We start from the raw sequence: 17,479 nt of genomic DNA, 5'->3' as shown, positions 1-17,479 counted from the left end.
ACTCAGCCTTTTCACTGATTTTAGAGAGAGAGGGAGGGAGAGAGAAACACTGATCTGCTGTTCCACTTAGTTATGCATTCATCAGTTGTATGTGCCCTGACTGGGGATTGAACCCTCAACCTTGGTGTGTGCAACAGTGCTCTAACCAACTGGGCTACCCAGTCAGGGGTGAGATTTACTTGGACTTGGCTCAAAAAATTTACCTGAAGCTTCAGAGCTATCAAAGGGCCCCCTGGAAGTTCGGGCAAATACCAGGTACTCTGTCCTTTGCCTAGTGTTTTTTGGCTAAACTTTTTCCTTTAAACATCATCTTTTTGTGTCCCCCTCTGTGTGCCGGTCCCATCCCTGGTGTCAGGGGGGCTGGCCTGTGCGCGCAGTGCGCGTTCCTGGGGCCCGCGGGCGGCAGGGAGGCCCTTAAGAGCGACATACACACCGCCCAGTTTCTGCCCTGGCTGCCACGTTCCGGGAGCTCCCGCCTCAGCTGCGCCCTTAGTGCCCCTTTCTTGGTCCCCACCCCTGTTCCTGTCCTCACCCACCCCACGGTCATGTCTATTTATCAAACAAAGCTATTTACATCTTTGTCTCTCTGATTTGCTCCGAGACTGGGGAGACATGCTTTTCACACCCAGAGCAGAGCACCATTTTCCTGTTTTGGGCTTTTTAATTTTTTTGCAACAGAGAAGGCCGTCTTTTGCAGAGAATTAAATCACTCCTCCAGGGGACAGTTTCAGATCAAATGTTCTTCCTTCTACACAAACACACACAACGCGCACAGCGTACACACGCACACACAACACACACGGTTTCAGACGCCCCCTGCGTCTCAGTGCTGAGAGGCACGTCGAGGCCACGTCTCCCCGGACTCACAGCGGAACGAGTACACAGTCACTCCCCGAGGTGTGATCTGGTAAGAGGGGGCCCCAGGATGCGCTCAGGGTCAGTCAGCCCTGGCGGGCCTCCCGGTGGAGTCCTGCTGGAGCTGTAAAGAACCGGGAACCGTTCCACGGACTGTCCGGCCTGATTCCCAGATGGTGCTGTTACGTGAAAATGACAAGGAGCGAAAGGATAAATAAAGGTGCTATTCTCTGCGTAAGAAGAGAAAATACAAGTACATATTTATCTTTCCAAGAGAAACATGAAAGGTAAACCAGAAACTAGGGGACATGGTTATCCGCAGGGGGCCCTTGGAACCGTGCAGATGCAGCAGCCTGTGGTGACCCGTGGGCGGTGGGACACGTGACCCGTGGAATCGGCTAACTCGACAGCCCATGGAGTGGTGCAAATAGGCCAGCCCTGCTTGTATCCTTCGAGTCGACAGCGAAACTATACGTGTGGCCTTAGTAAAGGCCACATCTTTGAACACGTTACCTAAGCAAACGAGCGAATCCATTACCCGCGAGAAACAGCAGCGTTGGAGGCGCTCCCGTGAGCCCCGAAAGGCACACCGTGTTTGCAAACTTTCTTTCTGTCTTCCCCGGAGGACCTGCACGGGAACAGGAGTGTCCCTTTCTGCATGAGCGGAGGGAGGCTACGGCGACCACAGCCACAAGGACGGACGGGGTCATCGGGCCTCTTTCGGGTTTCATTTTCTCCACCAGAGCTCCCCGGACGGAGCAACCCAGCTCGAGTCACGGAGCTCGTCACGGAGCTCGTGTGGAAGCAGCAGGGGCGCCCGACTCCTCTCTGAGCTTTCGCAGGGCGCGGCTGCTGGAGCCCGACGTGGGCCCGGGGGCGGGCGAGGGAGCGTGGGCAAGGCTCAGTGGAGCTCTGCCGGTCTATCGTCGCCTGGTTGGATTTTTAGGTAGATTTTCCTGTTATACAATCAAGTCCTTCTTTCTAAGGGCCACTGGGGAAATACAGCGATGTCAGAGAAGAAAGAAATTCCCCACTGTCCGGGTCCCTGGAGACAGTCGCCTCCCGCCTACGACTTGTGTGATGTCCCAGGAAACCAGGGTCACCTCCATAGAACAAGAATCCCAACCAACGCTCAACGCATCTGTTCTCTTTGTCTCTCAAACTAAGGATTACAGGCCCGCCTGGTGGGGCAAGGCCGAGTTCTCTAACTCCGGGCAGGGCCTGCGCACGGACCGTCTGCAGTGCTTTTTATTTCTTCTCTGTCCCAAGGAAACGGTTTAACCTGGAAACAGAGCGCGGACTCAGACTCTCCGAGGCCTGCTTTACTACGCACGGCTGCCCTTCGATGGTATTGTCAACGGGTCGCAAGTGTTTGGAAACTAGTCCATGGGAAGTGCGGACCCAACACAGGCCCCACCATTAACCCGCACATCACACTCCTCCGCGTTGCTGCCCTGATGAAACGCAGCCGGCAACACACAGATCACAAGAATCTGTCTGGGGGCTCAGGCATCTCGCTGAGTAACAAACCACTCCGCACCTGGGGGATTAAACGACAACCAGCCGTTTGCCTGTGATTCTGCAGCCCGGCGAGCTTGCGGCTGCCGCCGTGTGGCTGCCCTCGCTCTGTGCCTGGCAGTCCGCCCGGTGTCCGCCAGGGCTCCTCGGCTCTGTCCCCTGCGGCCTCTCCAGTAAGGGCCGGACTTCCTGGCAGCAACTGCTCCACGGAGGCAAGCGCGTGGGCAGGGGCTTATCAGGCCTCAGCCAGAACAGGTGGTCGAGCCACGTCCCGCGGCCAAGCCCAGAGTCAAAGTGGGGGTGGCTCTCGGGGACGTGACCCTGGGAGGGAGGCGCAATCCCAATGCGCTGACCTCCGTCCCACACCTCTGGGAATAGTCATCTCCAGGGGACCGGTGAGTGGCGTCCATCACGTTCTTTTGAATGTGAGTTGCTCAGAACCTGCCCCCCCCCCACCCCCCAAATGTCTCACAGGGACCAGTGGACACAGGTGTGTTTGACAGGTGTGAAGCTGAGCTGGTCGTTGGGGACAAAAAGCCACGGAGTGGGGGTGGGGTGGGGAGGGAGAAGGGCTCTGTCCTGTCTCCAGGCACAGGGCGATTTTCGGAAGAAACTTGGGTCAGGCTGAGCTTGGGCATGGGGCCCTCCCTACCCACTTCCTGGTGCCTCTCCCTCTTCCCTTCCCTGGAGCTCAGGGTCCCTCCTGCTCCCCCTACCACTGTCAGCCCCTCACTGCCTCCCCCGAGCATCTGGGTGAGAAATCGGGAGGAAAGAAGGCGCCGGGCGAGCACCTAACTGAACGGACTCTACACAGCCCTCCCTGAAGCGCTTACATTTTCCTTTTCGCGATACCATGTTATTGTGATTGTTCGTGATACGTGACGGGTTGCTCCTCTGCTGGCGCTTTTGCTGCAGCAAACACGTTTTCAATTTAGGTTCAGCTTTGTTTGATATTAACAGTTCAACAGGTTGGCAATGAGAGGCGTTTCTTTTATTTTCCAGGAGGTGGCGCTATAGCACACACTTTTGAGTTGACTCTGACTACCTTCCAGAGCTGTTTGCACCCTCTGCCGCCTCGGCCAGAGTGTTGCGTGTGCCCCCTTCGTGTGCCCCCTTCGCTAGTGCCTCCAGAGTTGCCTGTGCCTTGCTGCTGTGGTGTTGCGGCAGTTGTGAGTGTTACAGGCATTGTCACTGGGGTCACCAGGATGGTGGGTGCCCCTGCTGTGTCTGGGTTATCTGGGCCACAGGCACTGCCAACGTGGCCAGGAATGATGGCGCAGCTGGTGGGGAGCTGGTGTCATGGGTGCCTTTGCCTCTTCTCTGGGGTTGTTGGGCTTGCAGGTGCTACCCTGTGGCTTGGGGCACTGAGGCTGTGAGACCTGCCGTCGCTGCTGTTTGGCTCCCCGTGGCTGCCAATGCTCCGGCTGCAGCAGCTAGATGGGCAGCCTCCGCCTGCTGCTACCCAGCTCTTCAGCGGTGCGGGCACCACCGTAGATGAGCCAGTCACTGGCACCAATGCTGCTGTTGCCCTATTTTTTCACTGGGGTCATTGGGGTTGTGGGGTTGTGGGGTTGTGGGCTGTGGGCCCCCCTCTGCCACTGCCACCATGTCCACTGGGGCCATGGGCATGGGCACCATGGCAGGCAGACAAGGGTCAAAAGCACCGTTCCTGCTGTTCCTCCAGTTCCGCCTCCCCTTGAGTCCCAATGGCCCCGCCTTCAGAGGTGTAGACGTGTGGATAACGGCGGCATCAGTGTGTCGGGCAGAACTGAGTTATGAATGTCCCACTAGTTGTAGACTGAAGGGGCCAGACAAAGGAGTGTATCCTGCACTGCCATGATGCCCATGTCAGCCTGGTGAACATTTTGTGTTTATTGTCTCTGTGTGTTTGGGTCCAAGGGTCCAAGATGGCAGAACTCCCACACACAAAAGAGCACCCACAGCCAACAGGCCCGGTGCTGTGGTTCCTCCCTGCCATGTGCAGGTCAGGTGGTTCCTGGCAAGTGGTGGTGGACCTGGTGGTGATATGGAAGGGTTCCCCCACTGGGCTCTGCACTCGGTAGGTTCTGTGGCATCTTTGTGCTTTAGTGATGGGGACTCTGGCCAGTGGTGTCAGCGGTGTTGTGGATGCAATGAACAAATTCACATGGACTGCAGAAGTCCTGTGGAGAAGAAGGGGTAGCACGGCCACTTTGCGAGAGTGCCTCGACCTTTGCTTGGACAGGCTTTTATTGCTTTCTAATAGCATACATCAGAGAAGGTTCTCATTCATTATGCTCAGGTTTGCTTTAGGTGATTACTTTTACAGATAACAAAGGAAAGGATGTTACTGATTATTTCTTACAGATTAACAAGGAAAAATATTGCAGATGCAAGGGAATGATAAGAGTGATTGGTCTGGTTACACTCGGTCCTGAATTAGCACAGACTTCAGGAAGTTACTTTAAAGATATACAGTAAGCATTTTATGCTTCAACTCAGGGTGAGGGAGTTTTAGCAAAAGCAAGCCTCAAAGCAGCCTAGATATAATGCAGGCCTGGTTTCCCACAGGAAAGCTGATCAGTGGGTTTGGCTCCTGTGTGCAGACTCACACCTGTCGTTTTTCTGTTAGGGCTGGTCTACATTTGCCATACCAAGTGGGTTAGTTTCCTATACTTTAGTTCTGTGGTTTCTTCTGCACTTAATTCATTTATACATACAATAGACATTCCGCATGCAGCTACTGTGTGCCTGGTTCTGTGTAACCGTGGTAGCAGGTCGGGTGGTGGAGCTGTATTTGACATTGCAGCTCCTGAACAATGAGTTCTGTGGTTTGAAGCTACAGGGGGAAGTGGATGTGCTACTGTGAGCCTCAACCATTCTGAATCTTTGATGGGAGAGGCAGTTGACAAAGGGGCATTGTCAACCTCTCTCTTTTTGCTCTGCTGTGAGCCTGAGGCTCCACACCCCTTGTGTCTCAAGGGTGTCCCCGTGCCTTTTTCCCAGATGGTACCCCACTTCTCCTGCACAGGGCTCTGCAGAGGATCCCCTTCCCCTGTGTCCAAGGTACTGGGCGAAGGCCAAGCCCCATCCAGGAGTCCTGACCAAAGGGCCATGTATCCATTCTCCATATTCAGCCATCAACCATGACATCAGAACTGCACATCTAGTTGGTTCTGATTACAACAGGCTGTCTGGTGCTGAGCCTCAGCCTTGAGCTTAGAAAGAGGGTTGCTGAAGCCCAGGGCTCTGGGACCCCTTCCTGGCAAACACTGGGATGCGTCCAGCGGGTTGGATGCTCATTATGTCCTTTTTTAAATAATGTTTTTGTGGTTAAATTTCTTTTTAAGCAAAGAAGATAATTCTCTGCTTCTTGAATGTAGAGTGCACAGAATAAAATTAGGTCAAAGGTGTATCTTTGGGACTCAGAGGATAAGCTTTTAGATATATGTGGGTGGACTGTGATATTGGGATTTATAAATACGTATGTAAGGGACTTCCAGTCAAGATGGCTGTGTACGCAGACATGGCTCATCTCTTCACACAACCACATCAAAATTACAACTGAAATATAGAACAATCGTCACTCAGGACCATCAGAAATCGAGCTGAATGGAGGTTTGACAGCTATGGAATTAAAGAATCCACACCCCCCAGATTGGTAGGAGGGATGCAGACGAAAACGGTCTGGTCCCACATCCACGTGTGGTGGATAAACATTCAAAAGGGATATCTCAGGGGTGAGGAGTCCCAGCTCCACACCAGGGCCCCTAGCCCAGGCTTCCAGTGCCAGGAAGGTAAGTCCCCACAACTTCTGGCTGCAAAAACCCGTGGGGATTGAATCAAGGGAAGAAACTTCTTTTTTCAAAAAATATGTTTTATTGATTATGCCATTACAGTTGTCCCATTCTCCCCCTTCACTCCCCTCCACCCTGCACACCCCTCCCCCACCATTCCCCCCTTTTCATTCATGTCCATGTGTCACAAGTTCTTTGACTTCTATATTTCCCATACTATTCTTGCCCTCCCCCTGTCTATTTTCTCCCCATTGTCTATGCTACTTATTCTCTGTACCTTCTCCCCCCTTCTCCTCCTCCCACTCCCCTGTTGCTAACCCTCCATGTGATCTCCATCTCTATGGGTCCACTCCTGATCTAGCTGTCCTCTTGGTTTGCTTTTGTTTTAGGTGTGGTTGTTAATAACTGTGAGTTTGCTGTCCTCTCACTTTCATATTTTTTATCTTCTTTTTCTTAGATAAGTCCCTTTAACATTTGATATAATAAGGGCTTGGTGATGATGAACTCCTTGAATTTGACCTTATCTGAGAAGAGCTTTATCTGCCCTTCCATTCTAAATGAAAGCTTTGCTGTATAGAGCAATCTTGGATGTAGGTCTTTGGATTTCATGACTTGGAATACTTCTTTCCAGCCCCTTCTTGCCTGTAAAGTCTCTTTTGAGAAATCTGCTGACAGTTTGATGGGCACTCCTTTGTAGGTGACTGTCCCCTTATCTCTTGCTGCTTCTAGGATTCTCTCCTTCATTTTAATCTTGACTAATGTAATGATGATGTGCCTTGGTGTGTTCCTTCTTGGGTCCAACTTCTTTGGGACTCTCTGAGCTCCCTGGATTTCCTGGAAGTCTATTTCCTTTGCCAGACTGGGGAAGTTCTCCTTTATTATTTGTTCAAATAAGTTTTCCACTTGTGGCTCTTCCTCTTCCCCTTCTGGTACACCTGTAATTCGGATGTTGGAACGTTTAAAGATGTCCTGGAGGTTCCTAAGCCTCTCCTCATTTTTTTTGAATTCTTGTTTCTTCCTTCTTTTCTGTTTGGTTGTTTCTTTCTTCCTTCTGGTCCACTCCCTTGATTTGAGTCCCAATTTCCTTCCCATCACTATTGGTTCCCTGTGCATTTCCCTTCATTTCAATCAGTTTAGCCTTCATATGTTCCTCTAATTTGTGGCTAAAATCAACCAACTCTGTGAGCATCCTGATCACCAGTATTTTAGACTGTGCATCTGAAAGTCTGACTATATCTTGGTCACTTAGAATTATAGGTTCTGGGGCTTTGAGCTGTTCTTGAGTCATAATGTTTGGTCTGTTCGCACCTGTTATGTATGAGGGGCGGAGCTTTAGGTGTTCACCAGGGCTGGGCAACCCAGTCACTGGGTTGTGACGCTATATGTGGGGGCGGGGTCAGAGAGGGGGAAAAAATGGTGCTTTGCTTTGCTCCACTCTCTCTCAGATTTCTGTCCCCTCTGCGGCTTCCCAAAAGCAAATTGGGCCCCTCTGGTGCTGGTTCCCGGGTGTGTGGGCCCGTGCACCCTCCAGGACCCTGTGGGTCTCTCCAACAAACTCTCTGTGAGCCTGGGAGCCTCTCCCAGCCCCTCGACCCCGAGAAAGTCTTTCCAGTTGGTGCTTTCAGGCTCTAATTCCCATCGCTGGGGCCCTAGCCTGAGTGGTCTGTCTCACTGTTCGCTCCTTCGCTTGGTTTATCTGCACGTGAATGTGTGACCACAGTCAGCCAGCTGCCCTGTGCCCTCACTGGGTCAGCCCGTCGCCATCCCAAGCCTGGATCCACCAACCACCTCCCCTCCTGGGTCGGTCGGACCGAGCGATCTTTCCAGCCCGACACCACTCCGTGCTGCCTCCGCCCCTCTTACCGGTCTGGCTGAGTGGTTTGTTGTTGATGGACTTCCGTACAGTTCAATTTTCACTGTTTTGGCTGTGTTTTTGTTTCTAAAACTTAGCTGTCTTTAAATTTAGTTGTAGGAGGGGGCACAGTGTTTCCACCTACGCCTCCATCTTGGCTGGAAGTCCTCCCTGGAGACGGGAAGAAACTTCTGGAACCCCAAATAGTTCTTCTTAAAGAAACCACACACAGACTCATCTACTCAAACTCACACCCTCTGAGCTTCAGCACTGTGGTAGCAGCTTGAAAGACACCAGTGGTATACAGGGAGAAACTGAGGTGTCTGGCATAAGGGTGTCTGGCCATTGTTCCTTTGCTAAACCCTCCCCCCACAGAGCTGGTAAGCTGATGTCATATATGAGACTTCATCAACCTGGCTGACACTGTTTGACTGGCCTTAGAGATCCCCAAAGACTCTACCCGACCCAATTTATAGGCTTACCCTCTTTCCCATAAGAATGGCTGGTCTTGGCTCCTAACTCCTATCAAACAAGCAACAGCTGGTTTAAGTGAGCCCTAGCAACAGCCAGATTAGAATCACAGGTTGACTTCACCTGGGACCCACCCAGCATGAGCATCAGCCATCTCAGATTACAGCTCAGGCAGGGTGCCCCAGGCAAAATACAGGTGGGGGTTGACCTTGGCCTGCACCACCTGGGAATCCCCGGGGCAAGCACACCCAGTGGACAACTACAGACTACATCAGAGCACCACCACCCTGCCCCTGAATGGCTGATCCTCCACGGAGGGTGGAGATTGGTGGTCAGTGGTCACAGCCAATCCATGCAGCTGACTGGCCTGGGTAAATCCCTCCCATTGACCTGCCAAGAGCAGCCAAGTTTCAACTACAAGAGGAGGGTGTACTCAGCTCACGCAAAGGGGACACCTTGAGAATCCAGCTTGGTTGATAGGGGAGTCTGTGTCACTGGACCCTAAAGGACACCTGCTACATCAGGGCACACAACCAAGACATAGAGTCAAAACAGCTCCAGCCAATACATAGACACAAACACAGGGAAGCTGCCAAAACAAGGAGACAAAGAAACATGGCCCAAATAAAAGAACAGATCAAAACTCCAGAAAAGAGCTAAATGAAATGGAGATAAGCAATCTATCAGATGTAGAGTTCAAAACACTGGTTATAAGGATGATCAAGGAACTTAGTGAGAACCTCAACAGCATAAAAAAGACCCAGTCAGAAAAGAAGGATACACTAATTGAAATAAAGAACAATTTACAGGAAAACAACAGTAGAGTGGATGAAGCCGAGAATCAAATCAATGACATGGAACATAAGGAAGCACAAAATGACCATGTAGAGCAGGGTGTCACACTCACTGTCATTGGGGGCCACAGCAGCCCCGAGGTTGCCATCAAAGGGCTGACTGTAACTTTAGGACTGTGTAAGTGTAACCACCCTTAACAGTTAAGTGAGAGTTTGGTGCTGCCGCCAGAGAGAAACGAAGTGCTGGGCAGATAAAACAAGGTGGAGGGCCGGATTTGGCCTGCGGACCTTGTGTTTGCCACCCGTGGTCAACTAATTTTCACAAGGGTGTCAAGAACTTCAATCAGGAAAAGAATGGACTTTAAAACATAGATGCTGGCACAAAGGGACGGCCATTTTTTAAAAAAGAAATGATATCCTGGCCAGTGTGGCTCAGAGGGTGGGGTATCGTCCCACAGACTGAAAGGCTGAGGGTTCCATTCTCAGTCAGGGTGCATGCCTATGTAGCAGATTTGGTCCACAGTCAGGGTGTATTTGAGACAGCATCAGTCGATGCTGTTCCTCTCTCACATTGATGTTTCTCTCTCTCTCTCTCTCTCTCTGCCCCTCTCTCTTTCTATCTATTCCCATCTCTCTAAAATCAATAAGCATGTTCTTGGGTGAAGATTTAAAAAAAAAGAAAATTGGAACCTAACTTTTAAAGTTTTTAAAAAGATTTTATTCATTTATTTTTAGAGGGGAAGGGAAGGAGAGCGGGAGAGAAATATCAATGTGTGGTTGCCTCTCAGAGTCCCCTGCTGGGAACTGGCCTGCAACTTAGGCATGTGCCCTGACTGGGAATTGAACTGCAATCCTTTGGGTTCACAGGCCTGCGCTCAATCCACTGAGCTACACCAGCCAAGGTGGAACCTAACTTTTAAAGTAACACAAAATATCTCAGATCCAAAGGCAAGAGCAAATATATAAAACCATATAACAAAACAGAAGTAAAACATAATAATCTTGAACTGGCAAAACATTCTTAAACATGAAGTCAAAAACACAAGTGAAAAAGAAATTGAACACTACCTTAACTCAAACCCTAACACCAAACCCAACCATAATCTCTAACATTAAGCCATATACTCAGCCCTGGCTTCAGCCCCAACCTGCACCCCCAACTCGAACCCTAACTCTGACCCTGGTCCCTACCCTAACCCCAACTCTAATCCTAACCTGAATCCAAACCCAAACTGGATTCCGACACTAATCTCAAACTTGAACCTAAACTTCAACTTTACCCCTCATGCTAAGCCCAAACCATCTGACATAAACACTGCCGCTATTCTACACGCTTAGGATGTGCCTGTTGGAGGGACAGGTGACACCGAGAAGCCCACCATCTGTTTCTGCCCAGAGGAGGTCCCTACATCTCGAGCATCGACCTTTTGGACTCCTTGTTCTTTTAATCTGGATGTTCAAGGCCCCGGTTTGGCCATTTGCTCAACGGTCCTAGTGAAAAATGGTGTATCTTCCAGTGTCCCTGTCCTACCTCACTGTAGGAAAATAATTATTGCAAGTCTGAAGCCATTTCTGAATTGATATACACATCTAAAGAATTTTGTTTTAAAAACGGAACCAAAAATATTTCTGACATACTAAAGTATAGGGTACAATTTAACACACACATATATTTCATATATTTTATATTACATATAACCAACTTAGGGTTATAATTAACTTACACTCAAAAGAAAACACTGCCCATTTGTTGGTTTATCAATTTTTATAATTGTATGATTTTATAAGGTTTCCAATATTACAAAACACTACACATTACTGTGGGAGCAACTTTGCCCACAAAGTCCCCTCGTCTGCCATGGATGAAAGTGAAACTACCAAGACACGATCTGCTTGGGGAGGAGAGGTGGCCAGTCTCTCAGCGGACAAAGGCAAGGAGCCCTTTCCTCAACGGCTTTTATTGGGTTGTAATACACAGGAATACAGGCGGTAAGGATCAAACAGTAGATAACATTTCAAAGAAATCTGAGGGCTTAGTCTGAGTAAGTGTCTGTCAGGTAGGGGAGTTGTAGAAACTTTGGGAGACATACTCATTTCCTGCTCGGACCCTTATCATGTGAATGAAAGCACTCTTAGCAAAGCAGGCTTCGCAGGACTTTTAGGAACTCTTTCTTATGCCCGATCACCCCGGATCCCACTCTAGCTGGCAAGGGGCTGCCTGCCTCCTCCATCATAGGTTTTCAGGCTTAAGCGAATTAGAGCCAGGAAGCACTTCTCCCAGAGGACATGGGGACTCGGGCTATGTCAGAACAGCGGGGTGGGGGGCAAGTGTCCACCACTCCCTCTTTGTTGCAGCCCCCCCGAGTCCTCCCGTGATGGCTTTCCAAGTGATCATGTCTGGCTTAGGTTGCCCCTCTCTGTGAGGGGTGTTACATGGACATCGACCATGCTTTGGGGGCAGGGATGAAGCAGAAGCAGCACTTGCTACCAGAGACAAGCTTTGTCTCCTTAGTGGCTCGCATTCCAGAGGTCGCTCACTCAGCCTTAGCCATGGGGGGCAGTTACAATTCCTGAAAACAGGCAGGTTCCCAACACATTACATATATTATTGGTTTAAAGGTTAAACCTTGTATAGTAGTGTTATAATCTAAACATTACATGCAATATCTGAAAAGTTTCATAACTGGACAATGCATTGATTTTACTTCCCGTTAACTCAGCACAATGGGGACCAAATACATCCCTCCAGCCACTGATGACCATGTGACTGTGAAGGCATATAAACAAAACTTCTTGTAAAGACAAATGCTGAGGAGTGTTCATAGGATCATTTAATTTACTTTAACAGGAAAACATTCTGGTCCTACTATTGAAGAAATTCACTCTGGAAATTCTATTCTCATTTTTCATCAGGATGAAAGGACAGATGGTCGGGTAACATGAAGAAATAAAGTTATTAACGTTCTCCAGTGGCCAATTCCCCTTACGTCCAAGCTGTCCATAAGCAGTTAGAAGGCTGTTGGTCCAGTAGAAGATAATGAAGCAGCAGACCAGTGTGACAATAACGAGGGTGGCTTTGCCTTCAGGAGAGCTTCGTAAAGAGCGGCCACTGCTGCGGATGCGCTGAGCTGTCCTGTGGTGTCTGGAAAGGACAGTCACCATGTAGATGCTGCTGCACATCATTAGGGAGAGAAAGAACAAGTCCTGAATGAGCACGGTACTGAGAAACGTCAAAGCCACCTGGTGATCATACACACTGGACTTACAAAAAGGACTGCGATACCCAGATGTAGCCTCACTGGTATTCCTATTGGCCACAGTTCTTAAGATAATCTCAGAATTGATGACCATGTTGATGATCCAGCAGAAAAAGATGGAGGGTTGGATGAGAGTGGAGATGTTGTTCTTGAGCCAGGCCCATTTATAACCACTTAAAGGCAAGGTCACAGCCTGGAACATGCTCTGGAGGGAGGTGGTGTACAGAGAAACACTCCGGGTCACCCTCTGAATGTAGAGAACTGTTTTACACCCAGAGTCACCTATCTCGGGCCTCATTCCGAAGGAACTAATTATATTTGGAACCCCTCTGAACAGGAGGGTCAGGGCGTTAGCCAAAGTTAAGTGGGCAAGGATCCTGTCAGCAGGCTTCTTCTTATGGGGGAGAGTGAAGACAGTGTACACGTATAAAGTAAACAGCAAGCAGTTCCCCAGGAAACCAACACCAGTTTGAATGGTGAAGAAGACCCCAAACAGGGTGTCTCTGGAAGCCATGGAACGGCAGCCTCTCCGAGGTCTTCCAGCCAAGGACAGCACATCCTGTAGACAAATAATCTGACTGTGAGTGGAAATGTTACAAACAATTAAGACCGAGGAGTAGTTCGTCAAGTTTCAGGGATGTAGAAATGTAAAGAGAGTGTAATATCAGGCCCTATGGAGAAGAAAGTTATTTGCTAGAAACGTAACTTCAAATTCTGGCATGTGGAATGGATTAGGGTTTGCAAGTGAATTTAGACTAAAAGTGAATAGACTTGAGCACGAAAAAAGGAAAACGAGGAAGAAAGAAGAACAACAGTTACACTTCTGAAAATGTGGTACAGTAGCAGAAATCTTAGAGACATATTCTTCCAAAACTCAATGAAAAAGAAGCAGAAAACCTGAACAGCCCAATAGCAGCAGAGGAAATTGAAGCAGTAATCAAAAAAACTCCCATCACACAAAAGCCCTGGACCAGATGGGTTCACAGGAGAATTCTACAAAAGCTTTTAAGGAAGAGCTAACCCCTATTCTTCACAGACTATTCCAAAAAATCCAAAAGGAGGGAAAAGTCCCCAACTCTTTTTATGAAGCCAGCATCATCCTAATTCCAAAGCCAGATAGAGACACAACAAAGAAAGAAAACTTCAGGCCAATATCGCTGATGAACATAGACACTAAAATCCTCAATAAAATATTGGCAAATCACATCCAACAATACATCAAAAGGATCATACACCACAACCAAGTGGGATTCATCCCAGGGATGCGTTCAATATTTGTAAATCAGTACATGTAATACATACATCACATAACCAAAAGCAAAGACAAACCACATGATCATATCAATAGATGCAGAAAAAGCTTTTGATAAGGTACAATGCCCATTTATGATAAAGGCACTCAGAAAAATGGGAATAGAGGGAGCATTCCTCAATATGATGAAGGCCATATATGAAAGACGTACAGCCAACATCATACTCAATGGGCAAAAACTAAAACCTTTTCCACTAAGATCAGGAACGAGACAAGGTTGTCCACTTTCACCACTTCTATTCAATATAGTATTGGAAGTTCTAGCCACAGTGATCAGACAAGAAAAGGAAATAAAAGGGATCCAAATCGGGAAGGAGGAAACAAAACTGTCACTATTTGCAGATGACATGATAGTGTTCATGGAAAATGCTATACCCTCTACCAAAAAACTGCTCAAACTAATAAATGAATTTGGCAAAACAGTGGGATACAAAGTCAATATCCAGAAATCAAAGGCATTTTTGTATACCAACAATGACATAGCAGAAGCAGAAATCCAGAAAAAAATCCCATTCAATATAGCAAAAACAAAAATAAAATATCTGGGAGTAAACCTAACCAAGGAGGTAAAAGACCTGTATACAGAAAAGGACACAACACTGAAGAAAGAAATCAAGGAAGACACAAACAAATGGAAACATATACCGTGTTCATGGATTAGAAGAATTAACATCATCAAAATGTCCATACTACCCAAAGCAATTTACAGATTCAGTGCAATACCTATTAAAGTACCAATGGCATATTTCACAGACATAGAACAAACACTTCAAAAATTTATATGGAACCATAAAAGACCCCAAATAGCAGCTGCAATTTTGAGAAAGAAGAACAAAGTAGGAGGGATCACAATACCTGATATCAAACTGTATTACAAGGCCACTGTAATCAAAATAGCCTGGTACTGGCATAAAAACGGGCACATAGACCGATGGAATAGAACAGAGAGCCCAGAAATAAACCCAACTCTCTACAGTCAATTAATATTTGACAAAGGGGGCAATAACATAAAATGGGGTAAAGATAGCCTTTTCAACAAATGGTGTTGGGAGAACTGGATAGCTACCTGCAAAAAAAATAAAATTTGAGCACCAACTTATACCATACACCAAAATAAATTCAAGGTGGATAAAAGAATTAAACATAAGCTGGGAAACCATTAAAGCCCTAGAGGAGAGCATTGGCAGGAAAATCTCAGATATTCCATGCAGCAAGATTTTTACTGATACGTCCCCTAGAGCAAGGGTTATAAAGGAAAGAATAAACAAATGGGATCTCATCAAACTTAAAAGCTTCTGCATGGCTAAGGAAAACAGTACAAGATAAAAAGAGAAGCAACTGTTTGGGAAAACATATTTGCCAATGATACCTCAGACAAAGGTTTAATCTCCAAAATATACAAAGAACTCACATGACTCCACTCAAAGAAGACAAGCAACCCAATTAAAAAATGNGGAGCGCACACGGGACAGGTGCGCGCCGGTGCTGCACCTGCCGCCCCACGCTCCTTGTCGGCTCCGGCTGTGCCTGGGAGGCAGGGCGGGGACGCAGTGCAGATAAGGGGGAAAAAATAGGAAAGTAACCAGAAAGGGGCAAATAAGAATAAAAGGAGAGTTGTCTACTGCTGAAAGGCTCCAACCATTCTCCTCTGGTTTTTACATATCTGTAGCCAGGGTTTTTGTTATTAAAATTCAGTTATGTCACAGATTGTTATTAAGGTGGCTTGGATATACCAAAGACTGTCTCCACCGAGCTGAACTCCCTGCGCTGAGATTCTGGTTGGCAAGGTGGGGACTGTAATCCCTCCACTTTGTTTCCTCGCTGCTTCTAACTAGGCTCCCCACCACCCTGCTCAGAGGATTGTTGGCTTTTCTGGGAAGTGTCCGTTTTTCTCCCCTCTGCCCCCACCACACTCTCAGCCCTTCTACCGCTTCCTACCTCGTTTCGTTTTCTCCCCTCTGCCAGTGGCACTTGGCTGCCTTACACAGCTTCACTCCCTCTTCTACTTCCAGCAAAGAGTAGGCATTTCAGCCAAAAAGAAAAAAAAATTGGCAGGAGTCGGTGGGGGGAGAGCAGGAGCTGTCCCCTGTTTTTCTGAAGCTGACATTTGTACCTGAATGAGGAACAGCCTCTGTAGGTGGCGCTCACCCAGAGCGTCCATCTGCACCCCCTGAAGGGATTGTTCTGGAGCCCAGTGCCCTGGAAGGGTTTTTAAAACCGTCCTGTGCACGACCTTCCTACCTGGAGTGCAGGATTCCCATTTAATTCACGTGGCCAGCGCTTCTTTATTGTGCCTCTCCTCTGAGGATCACCACCTGGGGTGGGGGTGGGGACTTTAACAGGGAGTCCTTCAGGAATTCTGATATACTGGCAAAGGGTGTGCCCGGAGCACCAGAATTTTTTTAACCTCCTCCTCCATAATTCTGAAGAATTGTACTCCCAGGGTCCACCAAAGCTTGGCCAGTCCTCCTGGGAGCTCCTCCTGACACTAGCAAGAGCAGAAAGGAAATGGTTCCATCCCCTCTCACTCAGAAATCTGTGTGCATAGTAGTCTGCCCTGCGTTCTAGTCATTCTCCAGGTGTGGCCCCACTCAGTGTTCTCACACTCAGGAGGGGTTTGACCCTCTGGGACTACAAAAAAGACCCCTTGCTCAATAAGGTTCAGTGCCCACCCCAGCTCCAGTGACCCTGCACATCTGCATCAGTGGCCCACTTCTCTATCAGCATATCTCCCTCTCCCTCCCTCCCTCTCTCTCCCCGGGTGTGTGTGTAACCTCTTCTTTGTGTGTGCAGTGGGGGGGGGGGGGGGGGGGGGGGGTAGAGCAGGGCATCGACACGTAATGTATTTCAGCCTATAGTCCAGTACGTGTGAGTAACATAATGAACTCACAAAAAAAGTCTCAGTTCTATATTGGGAGATTTTTTGAAATCCATGTAAAGAAGAAAAATGAATATAACCGTGAACACAAAGCAGAAATTCAAGGAAGAGAAAACTTAAAAAATGGAAAATTAATCAGTAAAAAAGAAAAGAAAAGAAAAATTGAACAAGAAATTCTAAAAGCTGGCATTTAAAAAAAGCCCTGATGGTACACAAAAGTGAATACAAGGAAGGAAGCTGAAACGGAGGGGGCACTGCTATAAGACTGAGTTCACATTTGGAAGGACGAGAATAAAAGGAGGAGCAGAAATTCTGGAAAACACTTACCATCTCTTGGTACCCCAGCCCCCGGTCACACTGGCATCCTCACCACAGTGGGTCTGCTCCACAGGGCAGGGCCGTGCAGGGCGTTGCTCTCAGCTGTGCTGCAGGGCAGCAGCAGGATCCGGGTTATGAGGAGGGGGCCCATGACCTCATCCCCCTCTGGGCAGGAGCCACTTTGTTGTCCAAGCTGGAAATCGCCTTGTGTGCAGTGACTCAGCCTGGCAGGTCCGCAGATACCTAGGCTGCTGTCCCCAGGGCAGGGTGTCCCCTGTTGTTAGGATCATTAGTACAACTTGCAATCTGCTCCTGAGCTGACACCTGGCCTCCGAGTGGGACTGAGTGCTAAATGACTCCCCAGGGTCCCAGAGCAGTGGCGGGAAGCTCCCCAGGAGTCCCTGCTCCTGCTCACAGGGAGGGTTTTCAGTGTGACACCGGCCACAGG

General features: G+C 48.5%; 1 protein-coding gene across 1 annotated transcript; it reads right to left on the bottom strand.

Annotated features, from left to right (window-relative positions):
* Positions 1-11,882: 11,882 nt before the first annotated feature.
* Positions 11,883-17,479, bottom strand: LOC119000227 (vomeronasal type-1 receptor 3-like). The gene is made up of 2 exons (XM_037065140.1): positions 17,041-17,479; positions 11,883-13,082 (listed from the first exon to the last, which is right to left on the bottom strand). Exons 1-2 carry the CDS (start codon positions 17,041-17,043, stop codon positions 12,108-12,110), a joined length of 978 nt encoding a protein of 325 aa, XP_036921035.1. The 5' UTR covers positions 17,044-17,479; the 3' UTR covers positions 11,883-12,107.

This window comes from Sturnira hondurensis, unplaced genomic scaffold, assembly GCF_014824575.4.
Source record: "Sturnira hondurensis isolate 20B ecotype Veracruz unplaced genomic scaffold, ASM1482457v3 Scaffold0015596, whole genome shotgun sequence".
Lineage (NCBI taxonomy): Eukaryota > Metazoa > Chordata > Mammalia > Chiroptera > Phyllostomidae > Sturnira > Sturnira hondurensis.
This window is presented reverse-complemented; position numbering and strand designations above follow the sequence as displayed.